General features: G+C 37.8%; 2 protein-coding genes across 2 annotated transcripts; both read left to right on the top strand.

The window, feature by feature from the left end:
* The first annotated feature begins 2923 nt into the window (after positions 1–2923).
* On the top strand, positions 2924–3379 carry LOC148293632 (uncharacterized). The gene has a single exon (XM_088254544.1). The coding sequence runs from the start codon at positions 2924–2926 to the stop codon at positions 3377–3379; it is 456 nt and encodes a 151-aa protein (XP_088110670.1).
* A 7314-nt stretch (positions 3380–10693) lies between these two features.
* On the top strand, positions 10694–14107 carry LOC110764830 (folate synthesis bifunctional protein, mitochondrial-like). The gene is given in 4 exon segments (XM_021967864.2): positions 10694–11105; positions 11560–11722; positions 12303–12967; positions 12969–14107. Coding segments are annotated over 3 exon segments (1542 nt in total). The 5' UTR covers positions 10694–11105; positions 11560–11655; the 3' UTR covers positions 13779–14107.
* The last annotated feature ends 124 nt before the right edge of the window (positions 14108–14231 follow it).

Consider the following 14231-nt stretch of genomic DNA (forward strand, 5'->3'; position numbering starts at 1 on the left):
GAAATGAGGGGAGAAGAAATCGGATAGAGGAAGAGTGCATGAAGGGAGAGAGAGAGAGAGAGAGAGAGAGAGAGTGTGTGTGTGTTTTATTCATATTAAAATTTTAAAAATAAAAAAATTGTGGGCCTATGCTACGTAGGCAACTAAAGGAGAGATTTGACAAAAACCTAAGAGCACTTCCACCCATTTGTCATAGGCAATGGAAGGCAAGGGCAGATGATATTCACGTGAATAGTGGCACCCCTTGTAAAAAGTAAGGTGTGTTTCCACCAATTTCCATAGCAAAGGGCAAATACTATTCACTTTTCATTTTTTATTTTATTTTATTACCTAAACAATTAATTTGGAGAATATTTTCGAATAAGATTTTGGGTTCCTACTGTCAATATTTATTATAAAATTCATATCTCATCATTCGAATGAATTTTTTGTATAAAATTTTCCAATAAGATTTTTGATTGCCACGTGTCGATATTTATTATAAAATTCAAATTTCTAATTTCAGATAAGATTTTAGGATTAGATTCTCAGGTGCCACCTGTCGATATTTATTATAAAATACAAATCTTAAATTTCAGATAAGATTTTCACCCTCTAAAATTGTGCCACGTGTCATCTCTATCTTCTAAATCTCTCTATAAAACCAGAGGCTCAGCCCATACATCTCACACCAAATCTTCTCTATCTTTTCATTTCTCAGATTTTAGATTTCATACTCCACTCTCAATATCAGACATGAGGGGATGCTTGGAGAGGCAAGAGTGAGAAATTAAAGAAAGAAAGCATAGAAGAGCTATAGAAAAAAGAGTGCAGCAAGAAGAAGATGAACAAGTTGACATGGCTGTGGGTTGCTCGATCTACCAAGCCCAGGCCGCCGCCGTGGTTCACAAGTCGGTCGTGGCCCTAACGTGGACAAACATAGGCATTCTTGGGATAAGAAATGTTTGGAAGATTAATTTATCCCAAATTCTGTGTACTATAATGTTGATTTTCGAGGGCAATATAGAATGCAACCCCATTTGTTCAATAAAGTCATACATGATGTTTGCAATTACAATGCATACTTCATTCAGAAGTGTGATGCTACTGGGGTTTTAGGGCTTCTTCCGGAGCAAAAGCTGTTAGAAATGTGCCCTAAGAGCCAATACATTTGATGTAATCTCCTTAGAATACATTTCGTATATGATAAATAAAGGGCAATCTTATTTTGTTATCTTTTATGTCGCGTAAAAAAACAAAAGTCTAGGGTGTACTAAATAAGAGATAAAGTAATCTAAAGAAGTTTAGATTCGGGAGACCTTTAATCTTTAACTGTAGTATCCCAAAATGTTCCTAATCATAGGGTTATCAAATGGGCATTGATAAACCGTCAAGATTGGCACATACTATGTATGCTCAATAATGAGGATGGTTGGTCTCAAACCATTTGTGTAGTTGACACTAATACAAGTATGTGGGTGCTCATTAGTGAATGAGTACACTGAATGTGATCAATTGCAGTTCTCGTATGGAGTATCTATCTATATGTCAAACGAGAACTCATAGTTGCAATAATGCAAATTAGTCCTTAGACCTGAGGCATCATGGTTGTCTTGTGATGCGTTATTGATCTTTGATAGCTCACAAAGGCAAGTCGTAAAAGATTCTCCTTATGTGTTATTGGGATCTCTTAATTCATCATGGAGGCATGTGAATGTACAATAAGGAATCTCTACATTTGATAAGAAAATGAGAATGTTTCAAGATATGATTTAGTGAATCTTCGGTTGAAGTACTTGAACATGATTTAGAAAGTGGTTTTTAATTATGTTCTATTGAATCACATGAGGTTAATCATATTAGGGGTTTGACATTATCAATCCGTACCCTAACAATATGATTGGAAACATTGTATAAGAGAAGGACCGTATTGCATTGCAATTCCAATTGAATAGGTTCTTCATCTATTCTAATTAGCTTGGGTAGCCATGATATATTGCTAGATGTCACTCTTGGCTTGTGGAAGTCCTAGGATTGATTGTGATCGATTCAAATAAAGGAAGAATTAAAAGGGGGTTTTAATTCCAATTGGTTAGAAAGAGTTCTAATGTTTTCCCACTGCCTTGCTAAATTAGAACCTAATGGATCGCACACCTTAAATGGTTAACTTTGAGTAATACAAATGAGAATGAGGAAATCAATTTGATTGATTTGATGTGGATGATTTACTACATGTAAAAATGTATTTGGGCCTCGGTAATAGTTAATGAGAAGCCCAAATGGTTGGGTATCAAGCCCATGGACTTAAGACACCTAAATTATGGCTTAAGTGTCTTAAGGCCCAATTTTGGAAAACCAATGAGATTTGGCCGAAAATGCTTAAGTGAATGTATATGGGAATTGTTTCCATAAGCTAATTAACACAACAAACACAATCCAACATCAACCAAATAGGTTTGGGAGATCAAAGAGAGATAGTTGTGAGTTTTCAAGAGTGAAACACTATCTTCTTTCAAAGGGGTTTAGATTAAAACCAATCTTGAGAATCTTGCACTAGCATCCTTGTATTCTCAAGATACTTTTTCTCATCTCGAGGTTCCATTAGTGTGGAGACTTAGAGGCCATATCCTTTTGTGGCTCACAAGGAGGAGAAATATCAAAGAGGAGATCAACAAAGGGAAATCATCAAGAGAAGACCCAAACACAACTTGGTTCATATTATAGCTTCTAGGGTAATTGAAACTTATCCTTTTCTCTTGTACTTTCATTTTATGAAATCATATCAATGTTCATGGCTTAAGATATTTGGAAGAAGTTTTGTTTTGAATTTAAACAACCACCACATATTTCCGCTGCGATTAATTTGATTAAATGCATGTTTAATATTCAATTGAACTTCTTAAAAATGTTTTAAAACCAACAAAAGCTTACATATGTGATACGAATGCTGGCGTATGGTTCATTTGCTGATCAGGTGGATAAGATTGCTAGGATGGGGAAGTCCACCATTTTAGAGAGCTTGGCCAGATTCTGTGATGCAATCGAAACTCTCTACACCAAGGACTACTTCTGCAAACCTACACTTAAGGACCTCCAAAGGCCTCTACAGAAAGCCGAAGCTCAAGGTTTTCCAGGCATGATTGGAAGCATCGACTGTATGTACTGGCAACAAAAGAATTGTCCAACTGCCTGGCAAGGAGATTATGGCAATAGGAAAGGGCAAAAAAGTATCATCCTCAAAGCCGTTGCTGGATTTGATACATGGGTTTGGCATGCCTTCTTCAGAGTTGCCGGATCTCAAAATAACTTGAACATGCTAGGTCAATCCTCGATTTTCAATGATGTCTTGAGAGGTGAAGCCCCGAATATCACATATGAAATCAACAATACCATCTACTAGCATGGGTATTATCTAGCAGACGGCATCTACCCGAGGTGGACCACATTTGTGAAATCAATTCCGCATCCTCGATTCGAGAAGCAAAAATTATTTGCTGCCTATCAAGAAGGTTACAGGAAAGATATCGAAAGATGTTTTGGTATCCTTCAAGCTTGGTGGGCAATTATTAGGGGTGTTGCGCTTATGTTTGATGAGGAGGTGCTGAGGAGCATTATGATGACTTGCATCATGCTCCATAACATGATTGTGGAGGATGAGCATGATTATGATGCTCCAGACGTGTTCGAACCGGATCCCATGAACACGACATTGACAAGAATTTATGAAAGGCTCATGGGCCCAAATAGACAACCACTGGAGCATGAACCTTTGGTCAGGGACAGTTGTTTCATGAACTGTATGATTGATCGATATACGGAGATGCAATCGTCTTATATTCCTGAACAACGTCAAGTTGACTTGATGGAGCATTTATAGGCAGTGAGAGGCAATAACGGTGAATGAAGTGAAGTGGAGCTGCTTTGTTTTTAATTTTGCTTTGTGTTGATGTTTTATTTTTAATTATGCTTTGGTTGTGGTTTTTTTTAATCAAGCTTTGGTTGTGGTTGTTTTTTTAATTATGTTTTGTTTGATGTATGGAATGTGTTGAAGGTATTTTATTGAACGATTTCTTTATTCACTCAAACAAAAGCAATACAACTAATTAAGAATTACTACTAATGAAATAAAAGACAAGAATTATAACTACTTTAATACAAAACAAGCAATACAATTAAATAAAAGGCAAGCAAACTAACTTAATAGTTTTGATCATTTAACCAATCGGCGTTGCTAGGTCAATTATCATGGAAAAGTCTTTTTCTCATAACATCCCTTCGTTCTAGCTTTCAAAATTGTTTTGTTTCGAGGGACATATGGCTTGTATCCATGGCCATGGTTTCTGGATCCTTCTTCTCAATGTCTTGTTTGCGTATATACTCCATTTTCTCTTGCATATTCTTCATTCATTGTCTTCTTGTTTGCATCTTTTTCCATGTCTAATTCAATTCTCATGGTGCCATTCCTTGCAATTTGCTCCAAAATTTTTGCAGTATCATTGATGGAAGTACTCCCACTCTTCACATTTGCCGCCTTTCGACCAATAGGCCTCGGCTCTTTTTGGATTGGTGAGTCATGACTCATTAGGGAATCCAAAGGCGAATCCGATGCCGTTGAATCATGGAGTGGTGTCTCGTTCAACACAACGATCGGACCCGTGGGAATAATTCTAAATCTCGCACAATTTTTCACCACCTCACAACATTGGTCATGGTTGAAAATTTTTTTGCCTTGCCCAATGGCACCGAACCATACTTGTGCTTGCATAATCTATTTAAAAAAAATGAGAAATGCAAGAAACATTAAAAAAAAATATTGGAAATGCAAGAAACATTAACAAACTATTGGAAATGCAAGAAACATTAACAAAATATTGAAAATGCAAGAAACATTAAAAAAAAAAAACAGGATATTAAAATTAATAAAATGGAAATTAAAAATAATTTACCTCATTGCCAATATTTTCCCCTCTTTGATGGTTGTCCCTCGCTTTTGCCAACGCATCTCTCCATTTCCCCAACTATTTATTCAAAATTTTCCACCTACTAAACAAGGCCATTTCCGTACGAGCCAAACTTAATCTTTTACAAAATTCAACATGAAATTTTCTCCACATATGAGATACTTTCATCTCATTGCCCGTGACTGGACAATGATCAACTTAGACCCAACACTCACACAACAGAACATCATCCATGGTGCTCCATGCCGCTCCAGTTTCGATGGAAGATGTTATAAGATGATGAATAAAAATGAAATTTGAAAGTGAATAAAATGTTCTGTAGAAAGTGAATAATAGTAGAAGGAGAAGCGAATGTATGAGGATTTGGTGTTGAAAGTGAAGAATATTGGTAGGTATTTTTAAATTTTTTCGATTGTTTTTCATATTTTTAATGCAAAAAAAAGGGCAGTCATTGGATTGGAGGAGAAAACTGGATTGGAGAGCCCAGAGGCCGCCACGTGGCTTCTAGCCGTTGGCAGAAAAGAAGGGCTAACGCCAGCCTGGCGTCAGCGCACGGATTTAAATTTTTTTACCTTTCACGCGCCAAAAGTAAAAAAATTTAAACCCACGCGTTGATGTCAAGCTAGCGTCAGCTTGCCCTCGGGCTAGAGCATGGGCTCATTCTGCCTTCAGGCTAGCCTAGTTTCATGGGACCCACAAGCTCCCTGGGCAACTTTGGCTTGTTGGAAGCCCGTTTTGGGGCTTGGGCCCTCCTTGCCCTAGCAGGGGATGATCGATGGAACTGCTCTAATGGTGGAACTATATTGTAACAAATTTAAAAGACTGAGGTATGTTATTGTAAAAATTGATAAGATATTGTTCACCCCTTTTTGTGTTTAGTACCTGTGATGGTAGGGTAAAGTTCCCCATTAATCCAAAGACCATGGTTGGTCAATAAATTAACTTTCTTTGTGTGTCGAGCGTGCCACCGTTAGCAATTTTTCAATTCTAACAGACTTGAGAGTAAAAAATAACTTGCGCCCCAAGCTATTGACTGTGAACAAACGATTGTGAATTTGGGTGAGGAATATCTCCCAAGTAAGTTCTTTTCTATGCCTTAGACTGGTAAGGACTTCATAATTTATCTAAATAAAACTGGAAAGTGAAGCAAAAATACATGTGTTTGAAAATAAAAACAAGTTCAAGGAGAACTGTTTGAAATACAGTAAATAAAAGGAACTGCTGAGTCCGGAAATACATCAAAATATTGGACTTCGAATTCTGCCTGAAATGCCATTTCTGAGGCTATTTTGGTCAGGCTGTACTGCACTGGATTGTGTGGCTGGACTGGATTGGCTGCACCTTCAGCTAAAAAATATTAGCTGGAAATCGATACCAATGTTGAAATTGGCAGAGCTATGATCAAGTTGAGTTGTGAGTGGCTGGGAATTCTGAGCAGAATCTCAAGGATAGCTTTGAAGGTCCTTGGTACCTTTGTTGGCTTTGCTTCTATTGAAGGCTAGAATGATCAGTGAACTGATTGTTTTGCCCTTGGCAGTTTTGATTGTTTGATTGGTTGATTTGGTGTCTTTGATGCGTTCACCCTCTCTTCATATTTATAGGAAATATTGAACGTGAGTGGGTGTGGGTGGCTTATTTTTGCCAGATCAATTCGGGCTGATGAGCACTTAGAAACCATCATTCTTCATCATTCCATTTTTTGCTTTTTCTCCTATGGCCTGCGCATTTTGAGGAGAAAACATTATCTTTGAATATACAATCTCCTGGTGGTACCTAGTGGCAAGGCTTTTCCAGAAATGTCTTCTCTTTCTTCACGTACGCATGTCCCTGTTATCTTTTTGGTTGAATTTGCTGACTTTTCAAAAGGTGTTGCACATGGGTTCTAATCATTTTGTTTTGTTCCTTTTGAATTGTATAAACCAAAGGTTGGTTTTCCTTAAGCCCATTTCTATTCAGCTTGATCTTGATTCATTTCGGGTGGGGCTTCTTTGGATATTGGGCTCTCGGGATCCGAAATCTCTTGGGCTTGATTTCTATCTTTTCTTTCTGGGCCTTAAATGACAGGCCCGATGTTTCTTGGCCCAATTTCCAAGAATGTTGATGACTGGCTTGAATGAAGAGTTTTGGCAAAAAAGTGCAAATTTTGGTACAAACAATGCCCCCGAGTTTTTTATGAATTTGGGCAAAAATTCATGAAAAAGTATAGCTTTAGCAAAATTTGCCTATTAGTATGTGGATGGATGGCCATATGAAAGTAGAATTTGATGCTAATTTTGACAATATGCCCCCGAATCTCCGTGAATTCAAGCAATCCTACCACAATTATGGTGCTATTCGCCCATTTTTGCGTGTTTCGAGACCATTTTGACCCTGTTCTGGCTATTTTGGCAGTGTTTTGGCTCAGTTCTGGTTGTTTTGGCAGTGTTTTGGCTCAGTTCTGGCTGTTCTGCCATCAATTCTGGCTGAATTTACAACTCTGCCACCAGTTCTGGCTGAAATTACGATTCTACCACCAATTCTGGCTGAATTTACAACTCTGCCATCAATTCTTGCTGAAATTGCAATTCTGCCACCAGTTCTGCCTGAAAATTACAATTCTGCCACCAATTCTGGCTGAAATTGCAATTCTGCCACCAATTCTGGCTGAAATTGCAATTCTGCCACCAATTTTGACTTGAAAATTACAATTCTGCCACCAATTCTGGCTGAAATTGTAATTCTGCCACCAATTTTAGCTGAAATTGCAATTCTGCCACCAAGTTTTGCCTGAAAATTACAATTCTGCCACCAATTCTGGCTGAAAATTACAATTCTGCCACCAATTCTGGCTGAATTTATTCATTAGTTTAGCTAAAATAGAGCACTCAAACCTTGCACCATAGGGGGAGGCCAACCATGTTTCACTCCAAGCCTTGATTTTTTTGCATTTTCAACATGAATCTCATGTTTTTGTAGGCCATGAAGTGATTTAGCAAGAAGAGTGGTGGAATTTTCTTGCTCATTGGGCTCCAAATAAGATGAATTCTCTTGCCCCCCAAGTATGGTTATATTTTGGCCAATCATGGCCTTACTTTCCAACATAGCCGTTGGTGGCCTTGACAAATTGGCTTTGTCACCCATAATCATGTCAATCATTGAATTTTCTATTTCAACCATATTTTGGTCTTCATAGAAAATAATTTGTGGGTCTTCCCCCCTTGGTTTTTCATCACATTTTCCTTCTTGAATCACCAAACATTCCACAATTTCTTGTTTTTCAACGACTAGAGGAATTGGTGACTCACTTGAAGGAGAAACCTCATCACTTTTTGGCTCTTGAATCACCAAAGTTTTCTCCATTTTTTCTTCCAAAATTGGGAAAATTTGTGACTCACTACCAATGGATAATGAGTTGATCCTGATTTTGTTTTCTTTCCTCTTTCGATGGTGCTTTTGCCGAGCCTTATCCTCCTCCTTTCTGAACTCTTTAAATTCTTTTTGGAGCTCTTTTAATTCCTTTTGGCGTATTTTCCATTGTTCAGTCAACTGGGTGAGGGCTCCATGGATTTTGATCATGACTTCTAACTTTTCTATACGCCTTTGGGTTTTAGCTCTTTCTTCATGAATAGCGTCAACATTATACATGTTGGAACCAAAATTTGGTTTCACATGTATTATGCCTGAATTTTTATGGAGCTTCTTTGAAACATGGCTAGAAGTAGAATGACATATTGGCTTTTGTTGGCTACTAGAACCACAAAATGGCTCTTTGTAACCATTAAAATAAGTTTGATCATCATAATTTTCATCACCATAATTTGGCAAATAATCATAATGATTAAAACCATATCCATAGCCACCATGTTGGTTATACTCAACATTACTAATGTTGTAATAATAACCTTGGCTTCCTCCACTACTTGAATAAGTATCTTGAATACATGGAGGTTGTTCCTTACAACCTTGGGGGCTTTTATTCTTTTCAGGAGAATAACTTGTGATGTCCTGGTTGTCTGAGCAAGCTAATTTGTAGCCATCTTGGCTATTATTCCTTTCAGAATAATAACTTTCACTACTCTGGCTATATGACATGTACCCAAGTTGGCTATTATTCTTTTCAGAATAATAACTTTGGTTATTTTGGCAACCTAGATAAGACCTGTAACCCTGTTCGCCATTTGGCTCATGCTGAATTTGCCACTCATCGCTATCTTCCGAATCATAGTCATCGTAATCCATGCTTCAATGTCCTACCATGATAACCTGTATTTCCAAGCTTGCACTTCCAATATTCATACACCAACAAAATTGTCGGTAATATGCTTATTTAGAAATCCCACCGGGCGTGCCAAATTGTTCACCCCTTTTTGTGTTTAGTACCTGTGATGGTAGGGTAAAGTTCCCCATTAATCCAAAGACCATGGTTGGTCAATAAATTAACTTTCTTTGTGTGTCGAGCGTGCCACCGTTAGCAATTTTTCAATTCTAACAGACTTGAGAGTAAAAAATAACTTGCGCCCCAAGCTATTGACTGTGAACAAACGATTGTGAATTTGGGTGAGGAATATCTCCCAAGTAAGTTCTTTTCTATGCCTTAGACTGGTAAGGACTTCATAATTTATCTAAATAAAACTGGGAAGTGAAGCAAAAATACATGTGTTTGAAAATAAAAACAAGTTCAAGGAGAACTGTTTGAAATACAGTAAATAAAAGGAACTGCTGAGTCCGGAAATACATCAAAATATTGGACTTCGAATTCTGCCTGAAATGCCATTTCTGAGGCTTTTTTGGTCAGGCTGTACTGCACTGGATTGTGTGGCTGGACTGGATTGGCTGCACCTTCAGCTAAAAAATATTAGCTGGAAATCGATACCAATGTTGAAATTGGCAGAGCTATGATCAAGTTGAGTTGTGAGTGGCTGGGAATTCTGAGCAGAATCTCAAGGATAGCTTTGAAGGTCCTTGGTACCTTTGTTGGCTTTGCTTCTATTGAAGGCTAGAATGATCAGTGAACTAATTGTTTTGCCCTTGGCAGTTTTGATTGTTTGATTGGTTGATTTGGTGTCTTTGATGCGTTCACCCTCTCTTCATATTTATAGGAAATATTGAACGTGAGTGGGTGTGGGTGGCTTATTTTTGCCAGATCAATTCGGGCTGATGAGCACTTAGAAACCATCATTCTTCATCATTCCATTTTTTGCTTTTTCTCCTATGGCCTGCGCATTTTGAGGAGAAAACATTATCTTTGAATATACAATCTCCTGGTGGTACCTAGTGGCAAGGCTTTTCCAGAAATGTCTTCTCTTTCTTCACGTACGCATGTCCCTGTTATCTTTTTGGTTGAATTTGCTGACTTTTCAAAAGGTGTTGCACATGGGTTCTAATCATTTTGTTTTGTTCCTTTTGAATTGTATAAACCAAAGGTTGGTTTTCCTTAAGCCCATTTCTATTCAGCTTGATCTTGATTCATTTCGGGTGGGGCTTCTTTGGATTTTGGGCTCTCGGGATCCGAAATCTCTTGGGCTTGATTTCTGTCTTTTCTTTCTGGGCCTTAAATGACAGGCCCGATGTTTCTTGGCCCAATTTCCAAGAATGTTGATGACTGGCTTGAATGAAGAGTTTTGGCAAAAAAGTGCAAATTTTGGTACAAACAGATATGGATTAATATGTCTTAAGGATGTAATCACGAGGTACTAAATTGTAATTAACTCAAAAATAAAACTAAATAATATAATAAAAGCTCAGCTTTCTCTTGCTATCGTATCAGCCAGCCATACAAACAAACGGCCGCGACACAAAAAGCCATTTCTGTTCTCTCTCTCTGGCTTCTCATCTTCTCTCTTTCAACCCGAAAGTCTTATGGGTGTGTGGAGTTATATTGACTGTTTTTCAGCTAAAGTATCCCCCCAGGCAGCTCACATTTGGGTCTTATTTGCTCAAGTTCTTCGATTTCCTCTGAGTTCTTTAAATTCTGTTGTTTTATCAAGTTCATAGAGAAAAAGTTTGTGTTTGTATTTTTGGGTTTTTTTTCTCCTTTTAATTTAATTTTTTTTTACTCTATTTCTTTCTAATTTCGCGATTTAGAAATAAAGGGGTTTATGGATTTAGGGAACCCAAATGTGCAAATGAGCAACTCCATCCTCAATCCAAAAGCTAAGAAAATTCTCCACTGCTGATGCAGAGCAGGTGCCGCCATTGTTCTCCTTTATGCGACTTACACTGGCTTGAGATAGTTGTTTGATGATTCCCAGTTTGTTATATGTATGTTAGTTTATGATTAGGCTTCATATGGATCTTTTTTGGCTTTCTTCTTGTTTATGAGGTAAGAATTACAGAGTTGGTTAGAGTTCAGTGTTGAATATTCCAACGTAGTTTTGGAATTTTGGTCTTGTAAGTGTTATTTTGTTGTGTGGCTTGCAACATGAATTTACAGTTTGGTAAATTACTGCATACTTTTCCTCTTTGCTTTGTTTTTAATTGATCTTGTAGTATTTTGAATTTTGAAATGAGGCATGTGCTTGCACATTGACTATTTTCAACAGAATTTTTGACAGAGTTATATGTAGGTGCCACATTGCAACAAATTTTTAGTTGAGATGGAAATTGCTTCAATATTATTTGAACAATTTTTTTTTTTCAGGTAGCAGATTGAAACAGTTCATGCTGCATTGGTATAATTTTCCCAAAATAATAATTTCAACTGCGCTTTGAAGATCTGCGACTCATAAGTCCAACCATGAATATATGCAAGAACCTCATGCCCACCATGAGGCAATTGGATGGTTTCACAAAGTATTGTCGAGGTAAATCCTTCTATTCACTCGGTTTTGATATTCTATAATAATGTTAATACATGGTATTAAAAAACGTTAAATATGATGCCTGCTAAGGAAAAATTGCAAATTTGAATGAACCATTGATTGAATTTGTGCTGTGTCATCTGGATTAAAATCTGAATTGCCTGCAAATCTTTGCGGTATCAAAACCTTGTTCATAGTTCATATGTATTTATTTGTTTAATTTGTTTATCTTGTTTGGATTAGCACCATTCAAGTGTCACTTGGACTTCATCTATGTTACCCTAAATTATGTTAGTCAGATGTGAGGGTGAAGGGACTTGATATTCTACCCTAAATTTTGTTAGTCTCCCGTTGAATACATATAAATTGTGAGCTATAGTCATAAAATACATGCAGAGGTTTGGTGGTAGTTGTGTAAATTGAGAGTTCTATAGCTTTTTCAATGGTGAAGAGATCATGTATAATAGCAACAAAAGCAGTCCATGGGGCAAAATGTAGGAATTTTTATCACTACTTTTCCAAGTATAGAGGACGTTACTAACCTAAGCTAGGTTCCTTATACTTGTTTTCATGTTCAATGCAGCATCATATTTTGCCTTCATACATTCGTCCCCAAACTTTTCAGTAGAAGTTCATACTCCAGATCAGGAAGTAGTGATTGCTTTAGGAAGCAATGTGGGTGACAGACTGCATAATTTCAATGAAGCTTTGCAGTTAATGAGAAAATCAGGCATACACATCACAAGGCATGGTTGTTTATATGAGACAGCACCAGCCTATGTGACTGATCAGCCTAATTTTCTCAACTCTGCTGTTAGAGCTGTTACACAACTTGGGCCTCATGAGTTATTAGGAGCACTGAAGAAAATTGAAAAAGAAATGGGTCGTACTGACGGTATAAGGTATGGTCCCAGGCCAATTGACTTGGATATATTGTTCTATGGAAAGTTAAGAGTCAGTTCTGAGATTCTTACAGTCCCCCATGAAAGAATTTGGGAAAGACCGTTTGTAATAGCCCCACTAATGGATTTACTGGGGTCAACTATTGACAGTGATACAGTTGCTTGTTGGCATTCTTTCTCAATGCATTCTGGTGGGCTTTTTGATGCCTGGGAGAAATTGGGTGGTGAAACACTCACTGGAAAGGAAGGCCTGAAGAGGGTTTTGCCCATTAGAAAAGGCTTGTGGGACTGGTCAACTAAAACTTCAGTCATGGGTATCCTTAATCTGACCCCAGATAGTTTTAGTCGATGGAGGAAAGTTTCAGTCTGTGGAGGCAGCAATTTCTCAAGTTCGCTCAATGATTTCAGAAGGGGCAGATATGATTGATATTGGTGCACAGTCTACGAGGCCAATGGCTTCTAGGATTTCAGTTCAACAAGAATTGGATAGACTAATCCCTGTTTTAGAGGCAGTTGTTGGGATGCCTGAAGCAGAGGGAAAGATTATATCTGTGGATACATTTTATTCAGAAGTTGCTGCAGAAGCAGTCAGCAAAGGGGCACATATTGTGAATGATGTATCTGCTGGGCTGTTGGACTCTAACATGTTTAGGGTTGTTGCAGGCCTTAAGGTTCCCTACATAGCAATGCACATGAGGGGGGATCCATCTACGATGCAGAATAGTGAGAACCTGAAATACGATAATGTTTGTAAGCAGGTTGCCTCTGAGTTATACTCGAGGGTGAGAGAAGCAGAATTAATAGGCATCCCAGCTTGGAGGATGATAATTGACCCTGGAATTGGATTTTCAAAGAACTGTGATCACAATTTGGACGTCTTGATGGGATTACCAAATATTCAAGCAGAGATTGGGAGGGAAAGTTTGGCCATGTCTCATGCACCTATACTGATTGGACCTTCCAGAAAGAAATTTTTAGGTGAAATTTGTAGTCGCACTGCTGGAACTGAGAGAGATCCTGCTACTGTTGCTTCTCTCACTGCTGCAGTTCTGGGCGGAGCAAATATTGCAAGAGTACATAATGTAAGACATAATGTAGATGCTGTGAAGGTATGCGATGCAATGCTGAGACAGAGGAAATCTATTTCTCCGAGTTAAAAAAATTTATCATAATTTAGTTCTTCAACAAAACATGCTGGTGGTATTCTTTTCTACGGTTTTTTGTTTCAAGATTACAGTTGATATACCAGGAGACCGCGACATGGAAATAGAACCAAAAGCCATGCTACAAGGTCTTCAATATTTAACAAATATTTTTTCTGCAATATCATTTTGTTGATCAACCCCTCCCAGAATTTGTGTACCTTACATACATTTTTCTTTCTCATAAAAGCTGTAGAAATTAAACTTTTGGTGTGGGATTTGTATTTCCTTTTGCTGAAAAGGAAATTGAAAAGAAGTACTCAATTTCTCCTTGCCCTGCATCATTCTTGTTTCTGAGCTCCATTGCCAATTCTGTTACAGTAGCTGCACTTCCCATGGCTTCTTCTTCTGCATTGCCTCGCTATCCCTCTGCTTGCAGCTTCGAACTAGCTCAATATTTATTCTTTT

Source organism: Prunus avium, chromosome 6 (genome assembly GCF_965620075.1).
Source record: "Prunus avium chromosome 6, drPruAviu1.hap1.1, whole genome shotgun sequence".
Classification (NCBI taxonomy): Eukaryota; Viridiplantae; Streptophyta; class Magnoliopsida; order Rosales; family Rosaceae; genus Prunus; species Prunus avium.